Here is a 26,055-nt window from a genome sequence, read left to right as displayed (position 1 = left end):
TTTAAATCCTTACTTGCCCTTTTTTCGTATAGTTTTGTAAGGTTTCAGTGAGTAGAACTGATACCTAATCTGTGTTAAAATCATAATTTTTATCACCATGTTTGTATATAACTGATTTATATGCCCTATTGAATTTGATCCAACCAGACTAAAAAGTGGATTGGCTAGATGAATGTCCAATTTTAGAGAGGAATAATAAGGATTAGAGAGCTGAGTGACTTGTAAAGTGACACTGAGGAGCCAGCACTAAATGTGATCCTTAATCTAGGATTGACTTCTTGTTACTTGTTTTGATTCCTACTGAAAGTGATGGTTTTACAGTATTACTAGATGTCTTTAAAGAACTGAAGTTCCTATCTAACAGATAGCTAGGGAATAAAGAAGGGGCAACATGAGGGATACTTTATGAGTTGGAGAGCAGTTGTAATAAAACAGCTTTCATTTATTGAGTGCTGCTTTAAGTGCCTGTGTGTATTCATGTATTATTCCCTTTAATTCCTACAACAATCCTATCAGACGAGTACTATTTTTCTTCATATTGTGGGTGAGGAAATCGAGGGTTAAGGAAAGTTGCCCAGGGCTACACAACTGGGGTAGGAATTCTGGCAGTCTGATTCCAGAGTATACTTAATAGCTGTACTAGGCTGCTTCCTTGTATTGCTGTTTGAGATTATGCCATTACATTACACCTTAGAATTCGAAGGAATAGTGTTTTACTTCAGTGATTCTAAAGTCTCCAGGTTAAAAGAATTTAGCAAACTAATAATGACTACTGGAAGTTGACTTATTAAATGGAAGATTTTACTCCATGTGGAAGCGGTTTTGCAATTATTGTCTATTTTTTTGTTTAAATGTTATATCAGAAAGTGACAGATGTCTGGAGTTTATGTATAACTGTAGATGAAGAGGAAGTAAATGATTGTCCCAGAATGCAGCCACTTATTTTGGGTTGTTAAGAATATGCTTTAAACAGGTATTTCTATTTATTTCCAATTGAATGAACATTTAGTTACATTCAAAGATGTAGTTTTCACATTTATTCAAAACTTAATATTTTGCATTCATATATTTGTATGTAAGGTAAGTTAGTGGTAAAGAGATCAGCCCTGGGTGTTTTTTGGAGGGAATGATGCTAAAGCTGAAGCTCCAGTACTTTGGCCACCTCATGCGAAGAGTTGACTCACTGGAAAAGACTCTGCTGCTGGGAGGGACTGGGGGCAGGAGGAGAAGGGGACAACAGAGGATGAGATGGCTGGATGGCATCACTGACTTGATGGACGTGAGTTTGAGTGAACTCTGGGAGTTGGTGATGGACAGGGAAGCCTGGTGTGCTGCGATTGATGGGGTCGCAAAGAGTCGGACACGACTGAGCGACTGAACTGAACTGAAGTTAGTAGTGTAGGAAATAGTTGTCTTTAAATACTATTCTTACTAGGCTCTGTAGAGTGTGTTGTAGAATTAACTTTAGCACATTTAAAAGGAACCAAGTATAAAGGCGAGACTCAAACTATCTAAGTAATCAGTTTCCTGCTACAAGGGGAGCAAGAGTGGTTTTTTAAAAGTCAACCAAATCCAAGAGTTAATATTTAGACAAAAAATAAGTTAGGTTGTGTGATTTCTTTCCAACAGGAGAAACTTCAGGAAATAATTATGAAGAAAAGAAAATCTGAGGTGCCAACATGAAGATGTGCACTTATGTTTTGATATCATAATAAAATTGGGCTAATTTACATTTGTGTAACTAATTTGCTATAGCATTAACAGGATTGCTTTTATTACTGAAATTTTTTAAAAATTAAAGTATCTAGAGTGATCAATGAATCATGCTTGTTTTTGTCTAACATGAGAAATTTTCTAAACTAGGATACTAAGAATGACTGAGTGGATTGTGTGGTGCTTCCTAGTTTTTACTCATTTTTTAATTTTCTGCAAATGGATGATTCTTCTGAGAATTTTCAAGAGATTTTCTTGATTTAACTTTTATCATTAAAAAAATAGAAACAAACATGACACAAATCATTGCCTACTTTGAAAAAGCATATCAAGTTGTGTATGAGTTATTTTTTTTAAGGTGCCAAAGTGTCCATTATATTTAGATGCTTAATATTTTAGGCAATTTAGTTTATATCTCACGTATGCCTTTCACCCTTCTCATTCTGTCTTTGTCTCCTAACAACTAAAAATTCTTAATTATAGCACTTAGTGTATTTGCTAAAGTAGCTTAAGTAGAAATTTGTGAAGCTCTACAGGGTCATTTGTAATTTTATAGTGTGCTTCTCAGGAAGCTTAGTGTAAGCTACCACTTTGAAGCTTTAAGAGGATCTGGCTTATGGAATTTGTTGTGGCATTATTGCAGCAACTGTGCAAGAATTGTTCCCCTTAACCATTTTGAATGAACATCCTGTCTTCGTTGAAAAAGATCTCATTACTGATGAGAAATTCCATTATATTGTGTTGGCCAGAGTTTGTTTGGATTTTTGGAAAAATCCAAACTCTTTGGCCAACAGAATATTACATGCCTTGAGTGAGAAAAAACAAACTTAAATGAGAAGTCTATGGATAAAGTTAGGATGCCAAAGGGCTGTTCCCTGCCTGTGAAGCAAGAGGTAATCTGCTGTGTAAAAAGGAACAGGAAAGCAACTCAAATGTCTCGACTTTGCTAATTGGGCAAAGGGAAAGGCAAAAAGTCACTCTGAGGATTTAAACCACAAGCCAGTTCTGTCATAAGCTTGCAGCCTAGATTCCCATTACCATTGTGGTGTTAAATAAGTAACTTAGAAAAATTCAATGATCTCAGATTGATGATGCTGCCAAATGAATGGCGTCAGTCAACACAAATCCTCCAAAAGAATTCAGCTTCAGTCAGGTTGACACATGCATCTCCATAGTAGGTGTATCTTAGAATTAATGCAAAGTAGAAATCATAGCAGTTCCACAAAATAGATTTTTCAGACTTCGAGAAACAAGCTTTTCTATGATGTGCAAGTCTCTGGAGGAGCTCTTAATTTTATCAGATTATTGTAATAGTTTTTCATGTGAAACAGTACTTTGCTTATTTATATTTTTGTCCCTTGGTTTCAAGTTAATAACATCACAGTTTAGCTTTAGAGTTAAATTAATGATCTGTTTACTTTTAGAGGGCTTCTCAGGTGGTTCTAGTGATAAAGAACCCACCTGCCAATGCAAGAGAGATGCAAGTTGGATGCCAGAGTTGGGGAAGATACCCTAGAGAAGGAAATGGCAACCCAGTCCAGTGTTCTTGCCTGATACTCAGTTGTACATAATTTAAGAATCTTACCAGTGTTTGTTAATGTACAGAGATTCAGAGGGAGAATTTAACTTTTTATTTGACATTAAATTTCATCATGTAACCAGTAGCACGACTACTAATCTATAAAGGCAAATTTTTGAGATGTTTTAAAATCTGAAGTGTGGGAAGAAGAACAATTGAGAGAACTCTGTCAAATTTCTCTTCAGATATTGTTTGCTATCTCATTGACCTGGTCTCTAGTAAAACTTTTGTTATATGTAAGCCCTTTTGTGCTTTGTTTTAAGATGGGCTTTGATCACGGTGTCTTAATGAAGTAGAGTATTTCAGTTTGCAATTAAATTTATTTGTATAGTTGTTTGTACTGCTGTCATGTGGAAATACACTATTGCATGATGGAGATTTTATCCCACTTTTAAAATGTCTTCAATCCTTTTTTAAGAAGTAAAATTAGGACAGAATTCTTTCAGTTTGGTTGTTTAATTTTAAAGACATCATTCCAGAAGGTTTGAAAAGTAGAATGAGAAATAACCCGTATTATCATTTCTGGTAAATTTTATTCCAGATTTTATGGTATGTACATCTGTGTTTGAAAATTTTAATCCTAGTTTATACACTGTTTTGATTATGACTTTTTCCGCTTAACATGGAGTTGTAAGCGTTTTACATGTTGCCACAAAAGTCTTTGTAGCTACAATTTTGATATTTGCTTAATGTGGAATTTATTTTTCTTTTAATTGAAGTCTAGTTGATTTACAATACTGTATTAGTTTCAGGCGTACAGTGCAGTGATTTGGTTATATGTATATATGTATATTTTTTTTTTAATTCTTTTTCATTATAGTTTATTACAAGATGTTGAATATAGTTCTCTGGACAGTACAGTAAGTCCTTGCTGTTCATTTTATATATGGTAGTGTGCATCTGTTAATCTCATATTCCCAGTTTATCTTTTCCCTTCAGTGTCTTTAATTCTTATGAGAAAAGACTTTGGTTCATTTTTCTCTTAAGTTTTTAAACTTCAGTTTCTTTGTTTGGCTTAGAATCCTACTTTGGGGATGTGTTACTAGCTTTTGATTTTATATACAGACCATTTTAATAGCAGGCCATTTCTCTCTGTTGTCCGCTGTGCTTCCCCTCATAATTTGTTACTTAGTTCTTTAAGAATTCAAACATGCTTTGCTGTTAGCCTAAAGCAGAATTAATTGTGAGGGTGTATCTGTTGAAGGAATGAGGAGAAAAAACCTAGTTCTGTTAGTCATGGGGTTGTAGAGGCTCGTCAATAATTTGTTTTGAAATTCTGTACTTTAAAAAAAGAAAACATTAGGCACATGCTTTCTGTCAAGTTCTTGTTTAGTGATGTTTAAACAATTTATTGAATGTTTTGAGGACTAAAAAGGCCTTTTCTGTTAAATTTTTTCATCCATAAATACCATGCAACTTCATTTTAATGATACTTAGCCTGGTTTTGCATCATTAGTTGACTGACTTTCACAAGTAATAAACATCAATGTTTGAGTATTCTCCTCTACTTTCAGTAGGCTTTATATGTTCCTGTTGACCAATATTCTTCTTTTTTGTTTTTCCTATTTTTTAGATTGTTCATTTAATTTGAAACTGCTGAATAAGTGGTTACCTTGTTCCAGTACCTGTGATTGTTTTATATAATTTTATCTCTCTTCATGTTTTCCTTACATTTGTTCATATTAAAATTATGGTGTGAGATTGTACTAAATATGTGACAAATCCTTTGGAAATTTGTGTCAATTTTTGTGATTTTTATTCATAGTTAGTAGTGAAGATTCATTCATAGGTTTGGATGACAATCATTGGTAGATGAGATTAAGCCACCAAGCTAATACTTTCTTTCTTCAGATATGCATGTGTATATGTGCTTTAAGTTTTTCTTTATAGATTTGAGTTTGAAAAGTCTATTACTTATGTATTTGTTTAAAGTCAGTGAGTTATAAGCACCTTTCACTTAGAGATTTTTAAAAGACCAGATGAATATGAAAATTATTTAATACAGATATTAAAAAACAAAGGTGCAAAACACTGAAAAAAAATTTTGCCTTGCTCCAAAGAAGGGTGAAAAACGTTGATTTTGAGTTAAAAGGAAATTAATATTCTTAAATTTTAGGTTACAAATAACACATAATCTAAACTTCTGTATGTACTTGTTAATTATGATGACACACACATAAATAGATTGTTAATAAAATAACTTCATTCATTCAACAAGCACTTACTAAGCATGCTATTCATACAGTATAGTATTCATTGGGTTTTAATCTTAAATTGTACACAGTTGCTTTAATAACCAGATAGATTCTTAAAATCTTACTAGGTGCTTGGGTCTTACATAGTAATCGTTTTTTACTTTTGTTCTAGATGCCTGGAATGATGTCTTCAGTAATGCCTGGAATGATGATGTCTCATATGTCTCAGGCTTCCATGCAGCCTGCCTTACCGGTAATCTTGTCAAAATAACTTTTTGTGTGATGTTTTGATTTCTTTTTGAAACAGCGTATATATTTTGTAGGCATTCATGTTAGTCATTTAAACGCCTCCCGAGTACAATAAGATGGGAATTAAAAGGACTCTAAGTTTTTAGATTCCAGGCATTTACATTTTTCCTATATTTATAATAGATATACATCCTTAGTTATAATACATTAAGCAAGTCTAGAATTCTGAAAAGCATGATTTGTTAGCTAGAAGCAATTAATTGCTCTGCTGCTGCTGCTAAGTCGCTTCAGTCGTGTCCAACTCTATGTGACCCCATAGACGGCAGCCCATCAGGCTCCTCCGTCCATGGGATTTTCCAGGCAAGAGTACTGGAGTAGGGTGCCATCGCCTTCTCCGATTTAATTGCTCTAGTAGCAGTCTAATCTTAAACAGTAGGCATATGCTTTACTGAGTGCTGATTAAAAGTTGATGTGATGTGATTTAATACTGGATCCTAAATTTAGAAATCAGATTTCATTTGAAATCCACAATTCATGAGACTTCAGCTATGGCACATTACTTAGAAAATTCTTGAATAATTTTATCACCCTATTAGACAGTATTAGATAGTATAGCAATATAGAAATCATTATGATATTAAAATTAGTGTGACTTATTTATTGGTTAGTTTTAATGAACAGATGTGGCATACTCCACTGGGATAGTAAATTTGCAGTGACTTCTCCAAAACCCCTAGGGGCAGATACATTTCAAAGTTTGTTTTTAATATTGTAGTACACTGCATATAGTATGTAATAATTATGTATAAATTGCCCACAGGGTCTTGGCCAGTGCCCTTTAATTTCTAACACATATTTCTAAATCAGAACATAGCGATGTTTATTCTGATGTGGAATAAATAAGACTAAAGAATTCCTATTACTCAGGATAGCTTTGGCCACTGTAATGAGTTTTGATGCCAAACTTAAAAGGTTTTCAGCTTTTTGGATCTTAGAATTGTGGATCTTTTATATAATTGATGATCATATAAATAAAACATTTAAAGTGCTTCAGTAGCTGCAGGTTACTGTTTTGTTTTTAACAATTTATAGCAAGCTTAGGGAACCAAGATCACTAAAACTTAACCAAAATTTTTGAGTCAGTAACTAGAGAATTAATACAGAGAAGGGGTTGATTGACTATGCTTTATGAGGATTGTGTATAAAATACAGTTTGTGCAAAGTAAATGTTACTAACTTCACTTTTTCTTCTTATAGCCAGGAGTAAATAATATGGATGTAGCAGCAGGTATGTATACCATTTATGGTGATATACTAGACTTAATATAGACAGTCACAACTGTCCTTGAATGAGGACTAAAACAATGTCTCTTGGGCATTATAATCAGCTCCCCTTTTTTTTTTTTTTGTATAGCGTTCATAATTAAATCCATAAGAAATTGTCGTAATTTTAGGTATGGAGTTCTGGGACCAGATTTGGTCTACAGGATATACTTTGGCCCATACAATGTTTTTAATTTTTTAATTAGTTGCTAACATTAAAATCTGCAGGCTTATATAAAGTTGAATTTATCATTTAACGCAAAGATTGAATTTATTTTAAAGTTGGATGATCTGTACTTTTAATATTTACAGTGGTCCTCAGTACGGTAGATACTCAAATTTGAGTAAAAAATTCTGCTGCTACTGCTAAGTTGCTTCAGTCGTGTCCGACTCTGTGTGACCCCATAGACAGAAGCCCACCAGGCTCCCCCATCCCTGGGATTCTCCAGGCAAGAACACTGGAGTGGGGTGCCATTTCCTTCTCCAATGCATGAAAGTAAAAAGTGAAAATGAAGTCGCTCAGCCATGTCTGACTCTTAGCGACCCCATGGACTGCAGCCTACCAGGCTCCTCCGTCCATGTGATTCTCCAGGCAAGAGTACTGGAGTGGAGTGCCATTGCCTTCTCCAAAAAAATTCTGGTTGAGTCCATATTTGTATTCAGCAAACCTTGTGGAATGGGATAGGGACTACATACTTCAGATATCAAGCATGCACTCTCAGCCTTCTGGACTACTTCAGTCATTTTTTTGGTACCTGCTTGGTCTGTGTAGTTTGTAAGTCCTATGATAATGCATATTTTTTTCCAGCAGGTTACCTATGAGTGTTATAAATAGTATGACTTTAATGTATAATAATAATGCTTCAGTTATACACAAGTAATGTTCCATGTATTCTAGATGGTATACTTTGTCCCATGATTCTGCCAAAACATTTTTTCTTTTGAACATGATCAGTTGAAACATGTTAAAATGCAGTATGTAGGTTTATATGGGCCATAGTTGATGTTTTTAAGATGTTTCATGGATTTTATCATTTAAGCTATAACTATATTCTGATATACTTTAGAATAGTATTCTAGGTCTATTTAGGTATCTCGAGCTGATTACTATTACCCTAAATAATCCTGAAAAATTACCTTAACATTTTCTTTTTAGTTTTTAAATGCTCTGGCTCTCTTACTGATATTTTCATACTAGCTCCTTTTGATTGCTGTTAGTATCTATGTACTTAGTTTTGTTTTCTTTTTACAGTCATTGTTTGTTTTTTATATACAATTTTAAGCTACTTGTTTGTAAAGTTAAAGATTATTTGTATGAACTTTGTAACTAATGTGGATTTCCTTTTATATCTTAAGAGGGCTTTGGTAGTAGTTTAAGATAGTACCATCTAATAGAACTTTCTGAAAGGAAGGAATTGTTCTGTAATCTGTAGTGTCATATATAGCCACATGTAATTATTGAGTATTGAAATGTGGCTAGTGCACAGGAGGAACTGAACATTAAAATTTTACTTCATTTAATTTAAATAGGGATATGTGATAGCCAAAGGATACTGTATTATACAGCATGTGTTTTGGAACCTAGATAATTGAAATTGTCATAAACCTAAAGCATAGAGGGCTTCCCTGGTGGCTCAGGCAGTAAAGAATCTGCCTGCAATGCAGGAGACCTGGGTTAGATACCTGGGTTGGGAGGATACCCTAGAGAAGGAAACAGCTACCCAATCCAGTATTCTGGCCCGGAGAATCCATGGACAGAGGAGTCTGGCAGGCTACAGTCCATGGAGTTGCAAAGAATCAGATACAACTGAGTGGCTTGCACTTTAAAGAATAGAATCAGAGGTCTGAAATATTCATTACTATACACATTCATTACTATCAGTAGTATAGCAGAGAAACAGAAATTAGTCAAGATGGGACAGCTATAATAAAAGGAAGAGGAGAAACAAAAGGCAAGCTGTTAGCTTCTCTAACAGCTGTCAAGTGAATTCATAGATTGAAAGTTCAAAGTGCCAGCTTAATTCTGAAAGTGCTTTGCACTATAGATGTTTTATTTTTGTGGGAGAGAGAGCAAGCACATAAGTCATATGGAACAGTCTTAGGATACTTAGTGTGATGGTATGAGGAGAAAAAGTAGTATGAATAAATATTCTAAAACTGTTAACTCAAGGACAGCATGATTTATCACATTGTAATACTCTTCCCCCAATTTTTTTTTTAGGTACAACTTCTGGCGCAGTAAGTACCTTTGGAATATATTTATGTCATTATAATTGTTTACCTGTTACATTGATTCTTATTTCTTTGTATTTTAAATGTTATTTATTATTTACTCTTGGCTGTGCTGAGTCATCTTTGTTGTGCAAGTACTTTTTCTGCTTGCAGCGTGTGAGGACTACTCTCTAGTTGTGGTCCATGGGCTTCTTGTTGTGGTAGCTTCTCTTGTTACAAAGCATGGGTGGAATAGTACTGACTCAGTAGTTGAGATGCACCAGCTTAGTTGCCCCAAGGTGTGTGGAATTTTCCCTGACCAGGGGGTCAAAGCTATGTCCCCTGCACTGGCAGGCAAATTCTTAACCACTGGACCACCAGGAAAGACTGATCCTTATTCTGTGAGATCATCTACTCAGTTGAACCCTTTTCCTTTCTTTTCTCTGGCAAAGTTTGAAAAATTGTTTGATTGATTTTAAAAAATAATTTTCCTGGGACTTAATGAGAGATTATTGTTGTTTAGTCACTAAATTGTGTTCAGCTCTTTGCAACCCCATGGACTGCAGTTCGTCAGGGTTCGCTGTCCTCCACTATCTCTCAGAGTTTACTCAAATTCATGTCCACTGAATCAGTGACACTATCTGACCATCTCATCCTCTGCTGTTCCCTTCTCCTTTTGTCCTCAATCTTTCCTAACATCAGGGTCCTTTCCAGTCAGTCGGCTGTTCGCATCAGGTAGACAAAGTATTGGAGCTTAAGCTTCAGCATCACTTCTTCCCATGAATATTAAGGATTGATTTCCTTTAGAAGTGACTAGCGAGAACTCCTTGCAGTCTAAGGGATTCTCAAGACTCTTCTTCAGCACCACAATTTGAAAGCATCAATTCTTCAGGCTCAGCCTTCTTAATGATCCAAGTCTAACATCTGTACATGACTACTGGAAACACCATAGCTTTGACTCTTACCGACCTTTGTTGGCAAAGTGATGTCTGCTTTTTAATACACTGTCTAGGTTTGTCATAGCTTTCCTTCCAAGGAACCAAGCGTCTTAATTTCATGGCTGCAGTCACCATCTGCAGTGATTTTGAAGCCCAAGAAAGTAAAATCTGTCACTGTTTCCACTTTTTCTCTTTCTGTTGGCCATGTAGTGATGGAACCAGATGCCATGATCTTAGTTTTTTGAATGTTGAGTTTTAAGCCAGCTTTTTCGCTCTCCTCTTTCACTTTCATCAAGAGGCTCTTTAGTTCCTCTTCACATTCTGCCATTACGAGTGCAATCATCTGCGTATCTGAGGTTGTTGGTATTACTCCCAGCATTCTTGATTCTAGCTTGAGATTCATACAGTCTGGCATTTCACATGATGTACTCTGCATATAAGGTAAATAAGCAGGGAGACAATATACAGCCTTGTTGTACTCATTCCCAATTTGGAACCAGTCCATTGTTCCATGTCTAACTGTTGCTTCTTGACCTACATACAGGTTCTCAGGAGACAGGTAAGGTGGTCTCTATTCTCATCTCTTTTAAGAATTTTCCACAGTTTGTTGTGGTCCCCACAGTCTAAATCAATGAAGCAGAAGTTGGAGAAGGAAATGGCAACCCACTCCAGTATGCTTGCCAGGAGAATCTCACAGACAGAGGAGCCTGATGGTCCATGGGATCACAAAGAGTTGGATACAACTGAAGCAGCTTAGCACGAGCAGCACATGAAGCAGAAGTAGATATTTTTCTAAAATTTCTTTGCTTTCTCCATGACCGGCGAACCTTGGCAATTTGATCTCTGGTTCCTCTGCCTTTTTTTAACCCAGCTTGTACATCTGGAGTTTCTCGGTTCATGTACTGCTGATGCTTAGCTTGAAGGGGTTTAAGCATTACCTTGCAGGCGTGTGAAATGAGTGCAGTTGTTCATTGGTCTGAATATTCTTTGGTATTGCCTTTCTTTGGGATTGGAATGAAAATTGACCTTTTCCAGAACTGTGGTCACTGCTGAAGTGAAGAAGTGAAGTGAAGTTGCTCAGTCGTGTCCGACTCTTGGCGACCCCATGGACTGTAGCCTACCAGGCTCCTCCATCCATGGGATTTTCCAGGCATTAGTACTGGAGTGGGTTGCCATTTCCTTCTCCAGGGGATCTTCCTGACCCAGGGATCAAACCTGGGTCTCCCACATTGTAGACAGGCGCTTTACTGTCTGAGCCACGGTAAATGTTTGGATTTTAAGTAACTCAGTTGGAATTCTATCACCTCCACTAGCTTTGTTGTAGTGATGCGTCTTAAAGCCTACTTGATTTCACACTCCAGGATATCCGGCTTTAGGTGAGTAACCACCTAGATCATCTAGATTTTTTAAATCATCATAGTTATCTGTCTGGGTCAGTAAGACCTTTATATATATATATAGTTGTTTTGTGTGTTGTTGCCTCCTTTTAATCTCTTCTGCTTCTGTTAGGTCCTTAACTAGGTCCTTAACCATTTCTGTCCTTCATCGTTCCCATCTAAGAAGGCCTTCTTATCCCTTTCTGCTGTTCTCTGGAACTCTGTGCTCAGTTTGGTATACCTTTACCATTCTTCCTTGCCTTTTACTTCTCTTCTTTCCTCAGCTATTTGTAAAGCCTCCTCAGATAACCACTTTGCCTTCTTGCGTTTATTTTTCATGGCTATGGTTTTGATCACTGCCTCCTAAACAGTGTTACACCTCTGTCCGTAGTTCTTTAGGCATTCTGTCTGTGAGATCTAACGCGTTTAACTATTTGTCACTTCCCTGTAAAATCATAAGGAATTTTATTTAGGTCATATCTGAATGGCCTAGTGGTTTTCCCTACTTTCTTCCATTTAAGCCTGAATTTTACAATAAGGAGCTCGTGATTGGAGCCATAGTCAGCTCTAGGTCTTGTTTTTGCTGACTGTGTAGAACTTCTCCATCTTGGACTACAAAAAATATAATCACTCTGGTTTTGGTATTAACCATCTGGTGATGTTCGTGTATAGTTATTTCCTGGGTTGTTGAAATATTTACTATGACTAGCGTGTTCTCTTGACAAAACTCTTGTTAGCCTTTGCCCTGCTTCATTTTGTACTTCAAGTCCACACTTGCCTGTTATTCTGAGTATCTCTTGACTTTTTATTTTTTCATTCCAATCCCCTATGATGAAAAGGACTTTTTTTTTTACAGTATTTCTAGAAGCTGTTCTTTAACCAGTCATCTTCATCTTCTTCAGTATTAGTGGTTGGCACATAGACATGCTGTGATGTTGAATGATTTGCCTTGGAGATGAATGGAGTTGATTCTGTTGTTATTAAGATTATACCCAAATACTGCATTTTGATTCTTTTGTTGACTGTGAGGGCTACTTCATTTCTTCTATGGGATTCTTGCCCACAGTAGTAGATACAGTGGTCATCTGAATTAAATTCAGCCATTGACATCAGTTTTAGTTCACTGATTCGTAAGATGTCAGTGTTCACTCTTGGCCATCTCCTATTTGACCACTTCCAATTTACCTTGATTCATGGACCTAGCATTCCTGTTTCCTATGCTGTATTATTTTTTTTTACAGCATCAGACTTTACTTTCACCACCAGACACATCCACAACTGAGGGTTGTTTTTCACTTTGGCACAGCTGCTTCATTCTTTCTAGAGCTATTTATTTCTCTTCTCCAGTAGCATATTGGACACCTTCTGACATAGGGGGCTCATCTTCCAGTATCATATCATTTTACCTTTTCATACTATTCGTGGGGTTCTCCTGGCAAGAATACTGGAGTGATTTGCTGTTCCTCGTTTTGTTAGAACTCTTCACTATGACTTATCAGTGTTGGATAACCCTGCAGGGTATGGCTCATAGCTTTATTGAGTTACCCAATCCCCTTCGCCATGGCTAGGCTTACAATTAGAATGGAAACAGGTAAACAGTAATTGATAATTTTCAATTAAGCATTACATTAGAACATTACTCCTTTGTAAACAAAAACTTGTCTGCTTTTGTCGATTACTGTAAATTTGATGTAGATTTTTCCTAATATTTAGTTGTTTAAAATACTTCTTTGCTTGTATCTTCCTTAACACAGAATCAGAAAGACAAAAGTTACTTGATTTTCCTTAGGAAAAGAGAGAATGACATTGCTGTACAGCATTTTTTTTCCCCTCAGTACTTAATTTTAAGATAGTAATATTCTAGTTCTTTTTGCTAATGTTCTGAATGCTCTTTTCTCATACATTTTCATGGTGTTTAGAAAAATAATGTAAGCCCGAGGCCTCACTTAAAGATGGCTATTTTATGGTTATTGATAATAGCTGTATTTTTTAGCCTCCAAGCATTTTCTGGTGTTTTTTTTCCCCTTAAAACTGTATGAAGTTTATGTGTGTGATCTCATTTAATCAAAACAGTAGTCCTGAGAGGTAGTTGTCATTCTCATATAGTTGAGAAAATTCAGAAAGCTGTGAATTAATTGCAGGTATGGTAAATCTGGGGGGAAAGATGTTTAATTGTGAACTGTATTTAAATATACTAATCTTATATCTTTTTTAAAAGCTTTAAAAGTTGAATGGTTATAAAATATCCACTTGGTATTTTTTCATTTTATGTCTTTTTGGTTTTGACTGATGATAGCGTCTTGTTTTTCCTGCTGATTTAAATAATACAGGCTCACTGGGAGGAAAATGAAGCAGACATAAGTTAAAAAGAAGAAAGTAAATTACCTTAAGTTTCTTTTTCCATGAGGAAACCGCCATGACTAATATTTTGGTTGTTTGAATTGTGTGTCAAACCTTTATTTTTCTCACTTGATTGAAATAGCTTTCTTTGTCATATATTAAACTCTCACATATTCTGACATCTATTTCTGGGTTTTCTTTTTCACTCTGTTTCTAATTCATTATTATACCTTTTCCTGATTATTGTTGTTTAGTCACCCAACTCATGTCTGACTGATGACCCCTGGACTGTAGTCTGTTAGGCTCCTCTGTCTATGGGTTTTCCGAGGCAAGAATACTGGAGTGTTGACAGGCACCAACACAATCCTGTAAAGCAATCATCCTTCAATTACAAGTAAGTTTAAAAAAAAAAAAAAAAAATACTGAATTGGGTTGCCCTTTCCATCTCCAGGGACTCTTAGGATTGAACCTGAGTCTCCTATGTTGGCAGATGGATGGTGTACCACTGAGCCACCAGGGAAACTTAGAGTAGATTTCATATTTAATAAGACAGGTTGTTCATGGTTTCTCTTTTCATTATTTCCTTTGCTGTTTTCAGATATTAGCATGTACATTTCCCTGTTCCCTCCAAAAATCTGTAAATATGTAAACAGAGAGATGCTTAAAAGGCAAAACTGTGTTTTCATCTGGAATTAAATTTAATTCTTGCATTTTAAGAGAACTAACATTTAATGTTTTTCATTTTAAGTTTTCTTATCCAAAAACAGAATGTATTTATTTTAAAACTTGTTGTTTTTTTATTCTTAGATTTCTGGTACACAAATTTTAGTTACTTGTAGTTTTTTCAGACTGTGGTCATTATTGTTGATCCTTGCAGGCTCCCTCATATTTTTTCCCTTTGTTCTTCATCTTTGGGCTTCCCTGATGGCTCAGCTGGTAAAGAATTTGCCTGCAGTGTGAGACCTGGGTTCGATCCCTGGTTTGGGACGATCCCCTGGAGAAGGGAATGGCTATCCATTCCAGTATTCTGACCTGGAGAATTCCATTGACTGCACAGTCCATGGAGTTGCAAAGAATCGGACATGAATGAGTGACTTTCACTTTCACTTCATCTTTACTCCAGTTTACCCTCCCTAGTAGGTGCTCACTAGGATATATGTCCTAAGACATGTAAATATTGGGGAAAGCTTATGAAATTTTTTTGTGTTTTCATTAAGTATAATTGACATGAAACATTAGTTTCTGATGTAAATGCAGTGGTTCAGTATGGTACTTGTATACATTTTAAATGATTACTATAAATAAATCTAGTTAACATATGAGCATTGTTTTTTTTCTTGTGAGGTAGAATTTTAAGACTTACTCTAAGCAACTTTCAAAGACATGAAACAGTATTACTCACTATACTCACCATGCTGTACATTTTGTCCCCCATGATTTCCTTGTTTTACAGCTAAAAGTTTGTGCATTTTGACCCTCTTCACCCATTTCTCTCACCCGCCAAGCCACCCTCCTCTACGGCAGCCATCAATCTGTTCTCTGTTTCTGTAAACTTGGGTTTTTTGTTTTCTTACAATCTACTTGTAAGTGAGATTATATTAATCTTGTCTTTCTCTCTCTGGCTTATTCCACATAGCCTTCAAGGTCTGTCCATTTTGTTGCAGGTGTCAAGATTTCATTTCATCTTTATGGCTAAATTGTTTTGTTTTGTGCGTATGTGTGTTTTATATATATTTTCTTTATCCATTAATTTATCCATGGACAATTAGATTATTTCCATTTCTTAGCTACTATATATGCTTAAGTGCAATTTTATAAGAAACTTCCATACTGTTTTCCATTGTGGCTATACAGCTTACTTTCCACCAGCGGTATACTGGGGATCCAATTCCTGCACACCCTTGCCAGCATTTGTTATTTCTTGGGTTTTGATAACAGCTATCCTGACAGGTGTGAGGTGATATCTCATTATGGTTTTGACTTGTGTTTCTCTGATTAGCGATGTTGAGTATCTAATGTACCTTATGGCCATTTGTATGCCTTTTTCACCCATTCTTTAATTGGATTATTTGCGATTTCTTGCTATTTATTTGTAAGAGTTTCTTATGTATTGTGGCTATCAACCCTGTATCAGTTATATGGTTTACAAACATTTTCTTCCACTCCAAAGATTATTTTTTGCTATTTTCTTTACTGTGCAGAAGCTTTTTTAGTTTGATGTAATCACACTTTGTATTCCAAAACATGAAGAACTAGTTCAAAATTACTTTCAGTTCAGTTCAGTCACTCAGTCGTGTCTGACTCTTTGCGATCCCATGGACTGCAGCACACCAGACTTCCCTGTCCTGGAAGTCTCCAACTTCCAGAGCTTGCTCAAACTCATGTCCACTGAGTCGGTGATGCCATCCAGCCAACTCATCCTCTGTCATCCCTTTCGTCTCCCGCCTTCAATCTTTCCCAGCATCAGGGTCTTTTCAAATGAGTCACCTCTTCACAGCAGGTGGCCAAAGTATTGGAGTTTCAGCTTCAGCACAAGTCCTTCCAGTGAATATTCAGGACTGATTCCCTTTAGGATGGACTGGTTGGATCTCCTTGCAGTTCGAGGGACTCTCAAGAGTCTTCTCCAACACCACAGTTCAAAAGCATCAATTCTTCAGCGCTCAGCTTTCTTTATAGTCCAACTCTCACATCTATACATGACTACTGGAAAAACCGTACATAGCTTTGACTAGACGGACCTGTGTTGGCAAAGTAATGTCTCTTCTTTTTAATATGCTGTCTAGGTTTGTCATAGCTTTTCTTCCAAGGAGCAGGTGTCTTTTAATTTCATGGCTGCAGTCACCATCTATAGTAATTTTGGAGCCCCAAAAGATAAGTCTTTTATTGTTTCCAGTGTTTCTCCGTCTATTTGCCATTGAAATGATGGGACTGGATGCCATGATCTTAAGTTTTTTGAATGTTGAGTTTTAAGCCAGTTTTTCACTCTCTTCTTTGACCTTCATCAAGAGGCTCTTCAGTTCTTCTTGGCTTTCTGCCATAAGAGTGGTATCATCTGCATTTCTGAGGTTATTGATATTTCTCCTGGCAATCTTGATTCCAGGTTGTGCTTCATCCAGCCCAGCATTTTGCATGATGTACCCTGCATATAAGCTAAGTAAGCAAGTGACAGTATACAGCCTTGACATGCTCCTTTCCCAATTTGGAACCAGTCTGTTGTTCCATGTCTTGTTATAAATGTTGCTTCTTGACCTGCATACAGGTTTCTCAGGAGGCAGGTAAGGTGCTCTGGTATTCCTATTTCTTGAAGAATTTTCCAGAGTCAAAGGCTTTCATGTAATCAATAAAGCAGAAGTAGATGTTTTTCTCAGAGAAGGCAGTGGCACCCTACTCCAGTACTCTTGCCTGGAAAATCCCATGGATGGAGAAGCCTGGTGGGCTACAGTCCATGGGGTCGCTAAGAGTCGAACATGACTGAGCGACTCCACTTTCACTTTTCAGTTTCATGCATTGGAGAAGGAAATGGCAACCCACTCCAGTATTCTTGCCTGGAGAATCCCAGGGACCAGGGAGCCTGATGGCCTGCCGTCTGGAATCACAGAGTCGGACACGACTGAAGCGACTTAGCAGCAGCAGCAGATGTTTTTTCTGGAGTTCTCTTGCTTTTTCGATGATCTAGCAGATGTTGGCAATTTGATCTGTGGTTCCTCTGCCTTTTCTAAATCCAGCTTGAACATCTGGAAGTTAACGGTTCACGTACTGTTGAAGCCTGGCTTGGAGAATTTTGAGCGTTACTTGGCTAGCGTATGAGATAAGTGCAATTGTGCAGTAGTTTGGCATTGCTTTACTTTGGGATTGAAAAGAACACTGACCTTTTCCAGTCCTGTGGCCACTACTGTGTTTTCAAAATTTGCTGGCATATTGAGTGCAGCACTTTTCACAGCATCGTCTTTTAGGATTTGAAATAGCTCAACTGGAATTCCATCACCTCCACTAGCTTTGTTCATAGTGATGCTTCTTAAGGCCCACTTGACTTCACATTCCAGGATGTCTGGCTCTAGGTGAGTGATCACACCATCGTGACTATCTGGGTCGTGAAGATCTTTTTTGTATAGTTCTGTGTATTCTTGCCACCTTTTTTAATATCTTCTGCTTCTGTCAGCTCCATACCGTTTCTGTCCTTTATTGTATCCATCCTTGCATGAAATGTTCCCTTGGTATATCTAATTTTGTTGAAGAGCTCTCTAGTCTCTCCCATTCTGTTGTTTTCCTCTGTTTCTTTGCAGTGATCACTGAGGAAGGCTTTCTTATCTCTCTGTGCTAGTCTTTGGAACTCTGCATTCAGATGGGTATATCTTTCCTTTTCTCCTTTTCCTTTACCTTCTCTTCTTTTCTCAGCTGTTTGTAAGGCCGCCTCAGACAGCCATTTTGCCTTTTTGCATTTCTTTTTCTTGGCGATGGTCTTGATCCCTGTCTCTTGTACAGTGTCACGAACCTCAGTCCATAGTTGTTCAGGCACTCCATCATATCTAATCTCTTGAATCTGTTTGTCACTTCCACTGTATAATCATAAGGGATTTGATTTAGGTCCTATCTAAATGATCTAGTGGTTTTCTGAATAGTATTCCATTGTTTGTGCACGCACAGGTCTGTGTGTGTGTGTGTGTGTGCGTGCACTGTGTGTTTATCACAGTGCACCTTCATTACCTTTTCTTTATCCATTCATCTGTTGATAGACCCCTTAGTTTCCTTCCTTGCCCTGACAACTGTAAATAATTCTACTGTGAACATTTGAGTGCATGTATTTTTTCAAATTTAATGTTTTTATTTTCCCAGGAGTGGACTTGCTGGGTCATATGGTAATTCTGTTTTTAGTTGTTTGAGAAATCTCCATACTGGTTTCCACAGTGGTTGTACCAGTTTACATTCCCTCCAGCATTTATGAGGGTTCTGTTTTCTGTACATCCTTGCCAACATACGTTATTTGCATTCTTTTCAATGATAGCCATTCTGACGGGTGTGAGGTGATATCTCACTGTAATTTTAATTTGCACTTCCTTAATGGTCACTTGATGTCAAGCATCTCTCTTCATGTATCTGTTGGCCTACTGCTTTTCCTCCTTGGGAAAATGGCTGTTTAGGTCTTGTGCCCATTTTTTAATTGGGTTGTTTGGGGAGTTTTTTGGTGTTGAGTTGTATTAGCTATTTATATTTTGGATATTAACCTCTTAGCAGTTGTATCATTTGCAAATATTTTCTATTTGGTAGGTTGTTTTTTCAATTTGTGGATGGTTTCCTTTGCTGTACAAAAGCTTTTAAGGTTGATTTTGGATCTAGTACTTTTTAAAGGTAATGGTTTGGTGTTACCATTCCAATTTTCTTAGCAGTTATTGGGTTCTTCCAGATGTTAATGTTACAGAGGTTTAATAATTATTTAGCATGCAATTAGAGATCATAATAGCCATCATTGTCCTTTTTTTTTTGAGTAGGGGCAATAAGTAAGTATTCGATTTCTGTTAAGTTTTAATGTAAAAGGGTTTTGTTGTTATTCAGCTCTCAATATCTTGTTTTCTGTTTTCTTCATTTGATTTCTCTATTTACTAGGTAGTGTTTTTTTTCCAGCTTCTAGATGTAGGATTTGTTGTTGTTCAAATTGCCTGTTGTTTTTTTGGAGAAATCTTAAATTGAGTGCAAAGTAGAGAATCTCACATACATACAACCTTCTCTACCATCAGCATCTCTTACCAGAGTGGTACATTACTGCAGTTGGTGAACATACAGTGACGCATCGTTATCACTCAAAGTCCGGTTTGTATTAGGGTCACTCTTGGTGTTATGCATTCTGTGAGTTTTGACAAATGTTTAGTGACATGTATTCCACACAGCAGTGTCATACAGAATAGTTTCACTGTCCTAAAAATCCTCTGTGCTATTCCTCTTCATCTCTCTTCCCACCTCCACAACTGTTGTATGCCACAGTTTGTCCGTTCATCTATTAAAAGACATCTTGGTTGCTTCCAGGTTTTAGCAATTATGAATAAAGCTGCTACAAATATTATGTACAGATAATTATATGGAAAAGTTTTCACCTCATTCGGGTAAATATCACAGAGCGTGATTGCTTCATCGTATGTTGTTCAGTCTCTGTTGTGTCCCAACTGTTTGTGATCCTGTGGACTGCAGCATGCCAGGCTTCCCTGTCCTTCACTATCTCCTGGAGTTTGCTCAGTCTCATGTCCATTCAGTCAGTAATGCTATCCAACCATCTCATCCTCTGTTGGCCTTTTCTCATATAGTAAGAGTATATTTACTGTTTGAAAAAAGAAAAGATTTATTCAACTGCATCAGGTCTTAGTTGTGGCATGCAGGATCTTTTGTTGCAGCACATGAACTCTAGTTGTGGTGCGTGGGCTTAGTACTTGTGGTATGTGAGCTCCAGAGTGCATGGGGTTTCAGTAACTGCAGCACTCAGGCTCAGTAGCTGTGTCATGAATGCTCTAGAATGCATGGGCTTCAGTAGTTGCAGTTTGAGGCCTTAGTTCCTCCACAGCACGTGGGATCTTAGTTTCCAGACTAGGAATCAAGCCCACCATCCCTGCATCACTGCAAGGTGGATTCTTAGCCACTGGACCACCAGGAAAGTCCCAGAACTGTATTTATTTTGATAAGAAGTTGCTGAACTGTCTTCCAATGTGACTGTACCATTTTGACGTCTCATTAACAGTGAATGAATGTTCCTGTTGCCCCACAACATTTTATTTTATTGGTGTTTTTAGGGGCTTTTTTTGTTGTTGTTTTTTACTTTTTTAAAAAATTTTAATACGTGTGTGATGCATTTTAATTTCCAGGTCTATAATAATGTATGATGTTGAGCATGTTTTCATATGCTTAGTTGCATCTATATTTCTTTTTTTGTTGAGATGTCCAGATATTTTTACTTGTTTATTGTTAAGTTTAGAGGTTGTTTTTTTTTGTTTGTTTTTTTTTAATATAATTTGGTAAATTACACTGGTTAACAGTACTGAAATGGATGTGTCTTTTGCAAATGATTTGCGGCTTTTCTCGTTCTTTGAACTGTCTTTGTGAAAGCAGAAATTTTTAATTTAAGTCCATCTGTCATTTATTTTTTATAACGCATACCTTTTTGCCTTAAGCACAGTGTATAAGATGTTAATTCTTTGCAGTTTATTAAAGCCTCACTTATGTTCTGTGTCAAGACCAATTTTAGGAGTATTTTTTTGTGTTGACAGTTTAAAGTTATTTTGTTATTCTGTATCTTGGCATATCTAATCTGCTTAATCTCCCTAAGGAGATAGGTATATTAAAATCTTTTTTCATCTTGTTCGCCCATATTTTTCTATTGTTGCTCTATATTTTAAGCCTCAGGTGCAAAATAAATGCATGTGCAGGTATGATGTATCTCACAGCCAGCTATATTATCACAGTCACTGGATAATTAAATATTTTTCTTTTTATTATTGTATTATTTGAGAATTTTGTTTCTGTTTATTTTTGAAAGACTTGTAAATCACCATGATTTTCAGGATGTAGTTTGGTTGTGAAAAGTGAAAGTCAAAGTAGCTCAGTTGTCCAATTCTTTGACCCCATGAACTGTAGCACACCGGACTCCTCTGTCCATGGAATTCTCCAGGCAAGATTACTGGAGTGGGTTGCCATTTCCCTTCTTCAAGGGATCTTTCCAACCCAGAGATGGAACCTGGGTCTCCTGCATTGCAGATTCTTTATTGTCTGAGCCACCAGGTTGTTACAAGTCTATTGGTGTGATCCTCTGATGGTGGATTTTTTTTTTTTCAATTTGTTAATAGAAATACTTTTACACATTGCCTAATATTGAATTACCCTAGCACTTTTATATAATAAATTCTACTTTTTCAAAGTGTATACGTTGTAGAATACTCTTGGCTAATATTTTAATTCTTAACATTTATAAGCATCATTGCCTGCTTTTCCTTTTTTGATACTTTTCTGTTGTGCTTTGTTACTCTTATAGAGAGCTTTTCTTTTTTTTTTTTTTAAGATTTTCAATTTTCGAGCTTTATTTTTTTATTATTATTATTATTAGTTTTTTTACTTTACAATATTGTATTGGTTTTGCCATACATCAACGTGGATCCGCCACGGGTGTACATGTGTTCCCCATCCTGAACCCCTGCTCCCACCTCCCTCCCCATACCATCCCTCTGGGTCATCCCAGTGCACCAGCCCCAAGCTTCCTGTATCCTGCATCAAACCTGGACTGGCAATTTGTTTCTTATATGATATTAGAGAGCTTTTCATCTCTTTCTGTGATCTGAAATAATATTGTAATACTCTATTCTTAAAAGGTTCCATAGCGTTCTGCTGTAAAGTCAGCTGGTTTAAGTTTCTTTCAGTTGCATCTATGGTAGCTGAAATATTCAAGTGTGATGTTTTTCTTTTGGGTGAATTTTGGTAAATAGTTTGGGAGGAAATCTTTTCCTCTAGATTTTGAAATTGGTTGTGAATCTGTTTTCTGTGGTTTGTTTTCCTTATTTAGAATAGTGAGCAGCTTTTCTACATTTCTTGGTGTTTTATTTAGTCATTTTTAAAAACTGATTTAGCTTTTTTTTTTCATTCAGTTGAGCTTATACATTGTATAAATGTTCACATTTTGAGTTTGAATGTGCTGAGTTTATTCACAGCCCAGTTGTTGACTAGCTTTTTTGACTCTGAAAAGTATGTAAGGTCTCTTGATAATTATGTATGTGCATTTTCCCCCCTTATACCCAGGATTTTGTTTTTGTTTTTTTTCCTCTCAGATATTTTCGGTATATATTGTGCCACTACATCATTTGTTACAGTGTCTTACTGTTTTTAGTTAGCACTGCATATTTTTCATTATATTAAAAGCAGATCTGAGTTTATAGTATGAATGGGGGACTGTAATTGAACTGTCCTTGGGTGGTTATTATCTTAAGTCTTTGATAGGTAACTTATACTTATTGCTTTGGGGAACTCATGTTTTTTAAAAAACAGTAATTTTGTAGGCAAATGTTTTATAAATAGCCTATATTAACATGACTGTCAATACTTAGTAACTACTTGCCTAGGTCATATTTTAGCCTATGAAAATAACTTTGTAGTTGTTAGTTGTTGATAATGTTTTTTATGCCACTCAACATTCAGATATATTTGTTTTTAAGCTTTTAAAATATTACGAGTTTTGACCAGAAACATAATTTTACTGTAAGTTGCAGATTAGATATTTTTAAGGTAAAAGAGTGAAAAATTTATCAGATAAATGACTTTTCTCACTCCAAAATTGACTTTTATAAGTGAATTTGGTATATTGCTTAAGACATTTATACAGAATTTATATTCCTGTCTGGAATGATTCAATTTCTATTGATACAAAGAGCTGGACCCTTGATCCTTAGTTTTGGGCTGGGACAGTGTTAGGAACTCAAGCTAGCTATATTACCTTGGGCATGTTACTTTACTTTCTTATGCTCCCTTTTCTCTTCCATAAAGTGAAGCTGGTAAATGGTACCTACTTCATAGGGTTTTTAAAAGGGTTATTAAAAAGGATTATTAAAAGAGTTAACTGATAACTGATGCAAAGCAGTTAGTACAGGGCTTAATATTAAATAGTTGGTCATGAATTTGTCTATTAGACTGTCCCTTAATGCAGGCTTGAAACAGTGTTATTTCCTGAATCACTGTGAGCAAGTTGTCAACCCTTGTAAGCTTTGCTCTTTTAATTTGTAAAATGAAGATAATGGTCTTACCTGCTTTTAAAATTCAAAGAAAGTAATAGGTAGTGAATGCTAAATTGCTTACTGTTGTGTATCTTCTCTTCCCATTTTTGATGAAGAGCACATAGTCCTTTCCTTTTTCATTCTGTTATTTCATATGTTTGTTTATCTATGTTAACACCATTTAATTTATGAAGTAAGCATTACCCATACAGTTGAAGAAGCTTCCATATATATCTCTTACTGTATCACTTTTTGATTTCATTTTCAGCAATTATTTAATGTTGGCTCCAGAGAAATTGTAGTTGTCATATTCTGCGAAGGTGCTGAAACAAGTTAAGGAATTTAAATACACTTGCAATTATCTAGGGGCTTCCCTGGTGGCTTAGATGGTAATGAATCTGCCAATAGTGTGGGAGACCTGAGTTCAATCCCTGGGTCGGAAAGATCCTCTGGAGAAGGGAATGGTAACCCACTCCAGTATTTTTGCCTGGAGAATCCCATGGACAGAGGAACTTGGTATGGGGTCTAAAAGTCTCAGACACAACTGAGCAACTAATGCTTTCACACTTTCACTTTTGCAGTAACCTAACTATCCTGCTACATCATTCAGAAATCCATCCTGTAAGGTTCTGACTGTTTATGGAATGGAATTATTAACAAGTCTCAGAAGGGCTAGTTATTTTGTTATTAAACAGCCCAAAAAATTTGGTCAGGTAATTTCTTTGAATTCTAATGGCTATCTCTAATTCCTTCACATAACTCTAGTTCCCTTTTCAGGAATTACAGAAAATAATCATCTTACCTCACCTAGTTTTGTTAAAATTACATTGATATATATACTCAAGTTGTCTTTTTTCGGTGTGTGTGTATTTATGTATTTATAATCATTTGGTTCTTAGTTGCTCTGTTTGGGCTTTCTCTAGTTGGGGCGAGCTCTTGATTGTGGTGCACGGACTGCTCATTGTGCTGGCTGCTGCTTTTGTTGTGGAGCATAGGCTCTAGGTGCACAGGCTTCAGTAGTGACACGCAGGCTCAGTAGTTGAGGCTTAGGCTCCCTAGAGAGATTGGGCTTCAGTAATTGCAGTACGTGGGCTTGGTAGTTGGGCTCTCGGGCTCAGTAGTTTAGTTGCTCCATGGCATTGGAATCTTCCCAGACTAGAGATGAAACCCATGTCCCACGCGCTGGCAGGCGGATTCTTATCCATTGCACCACCGGAGAAGTCCCTTTAGGTTGTCTTTTCTTATTTTCCATTCCCACATTTTGCAAATGTTTCTTAACTATTTATTTATATATTTTGGATATGTTGGGTCTTTGTTGTTTCACAGACTTTCCTGTAGTTTCAGCAAGCATGGGCTGCTACTGTCTTGTTGGGGTGTGCAAGCTTTTCATTGTGGTAGCCTCTCATTGTAGAGCATGGGCTCTAAGGTACACTGGCTTCAGTAGTTGCGGTTCCTGGGCTCTAGAGCACAGGCTCAATAGTTGTGTGTATGGGCTTAGTTGCTCTGTGGCATTTGGGATCTTTCCGGATCACGGATGGAACCCTTGTCTCCTGCATTGGCAGGCTGAGCCACCAGGGAAACCCTGATTTAGTTTTTAGTTAGTGTATTGTAACATTTAACACATTTGAAACTGGAATGCATTCTACCATTCATGTTGTCCTGTGCTCTCTGTTCTCCAGCCTAGTTGTGCATGATTGAACAGCAAAAATACCAACATCAGAAGATTGTCAGTGGTTTGTAAGAAAATCATGACATGAAAATAATGACACAACACTCTTTTATCAGCTAGGAATAAAGTGGTTATGGTGAGAGAATAGGAAAAGCAATGAAATCATGTGTTTAGCCACGTTCCCAAAGCAGAAATCAAAGGCAGATCTACTCCATTACTTAATAAAGTTGATAAGGAAGGGAAGATAGGGGGCAGTTTAATTGTTAAGAAGAAAGTTAAGAACCAGTACCAATGGTTTTCAGATATTTTATGGCTTATTTTGTTTTGTTTTTTAAGTAATGCTGCATTGCTAGGAAGATTCTTAGTATTCAGCAGGGAATTACATTATGGAGAAATATAATAGACGTTAGCAACTTAGTTACAGTAAGCATCCTCAGTGTAAATTTTGAGAAATAGACTATTTTATTTGCCTATTTTCCTTTTTATGTATTCACAAAAGTTATAGGGGATGAAACCAAGTCTTAATTAAGAATGTGTGTATGCGTGCCAGGTCGCTTCAGTTGTGTCTGATTCTGTGCAGCCCTGTGGACTGTAGCCTGCCGGCTCCTTTGTCCATGAGATTCTCCTGGCAAAAATACTGGAGTGGGTTGCCATGCCCTCCTCCGAGGGATCTTCCGGACCCAGCGGAACCTGCGTCTCTTACATCTAACAACCTGCATTGGCAGGCA

General features: G+C 36.6%; 1 protein-coding gene across 10 annotated transcripts in view; it reads left to right on the top strand.

The window, feature by feature from the left end:
- Nucleotides 1-26,055, top strand: part of PRPF40A (pre-mRNA processing factor 40A) — a 59,034-nt gene that overhangs the window by 8,308 nt on the left and 24,671 nt on the right. For all 10 annotated transcript variants that reach the window (XM_086353648.1, XM_086353638.1, XM_086353628.1 and 7 more), the window contains 3 exons: nt 5,660-5,740; nt 6,994-7,024; nt 9,281-9,297. In XM_086353648.1, coding sequence (XP_086209774.1) covers nt 5,660-5,740; nt 6,994-7,024; nt 9,281-9,297 — 129 coding nt within the window. The remainder of the gene's footprint in view (nt 1-5,659; nt 5,741-6,993; nt 7,025-9,280; nt 9,298-26,055) is intronic.

The sequence above is a fragment of the Bos grunniens genome, chromosome 2 (assembly GCF_055505025.1).
Source record: "Bos grunniens cultivar Pamir isolate PY7600 chromosome 2, Bosgru_T2T1.0, whole genome shotgun sequence".
NCBI classification, from domain to species: domain Eukaryota; kingdom Metazoa; phylum Chordata; class Mammalia; order Artiodactyla; family Bovidae; genus Bos; species Bos grunniens.
This window is presented reverse-complemented; position numbering and strand designations above follow the sequence as displayed.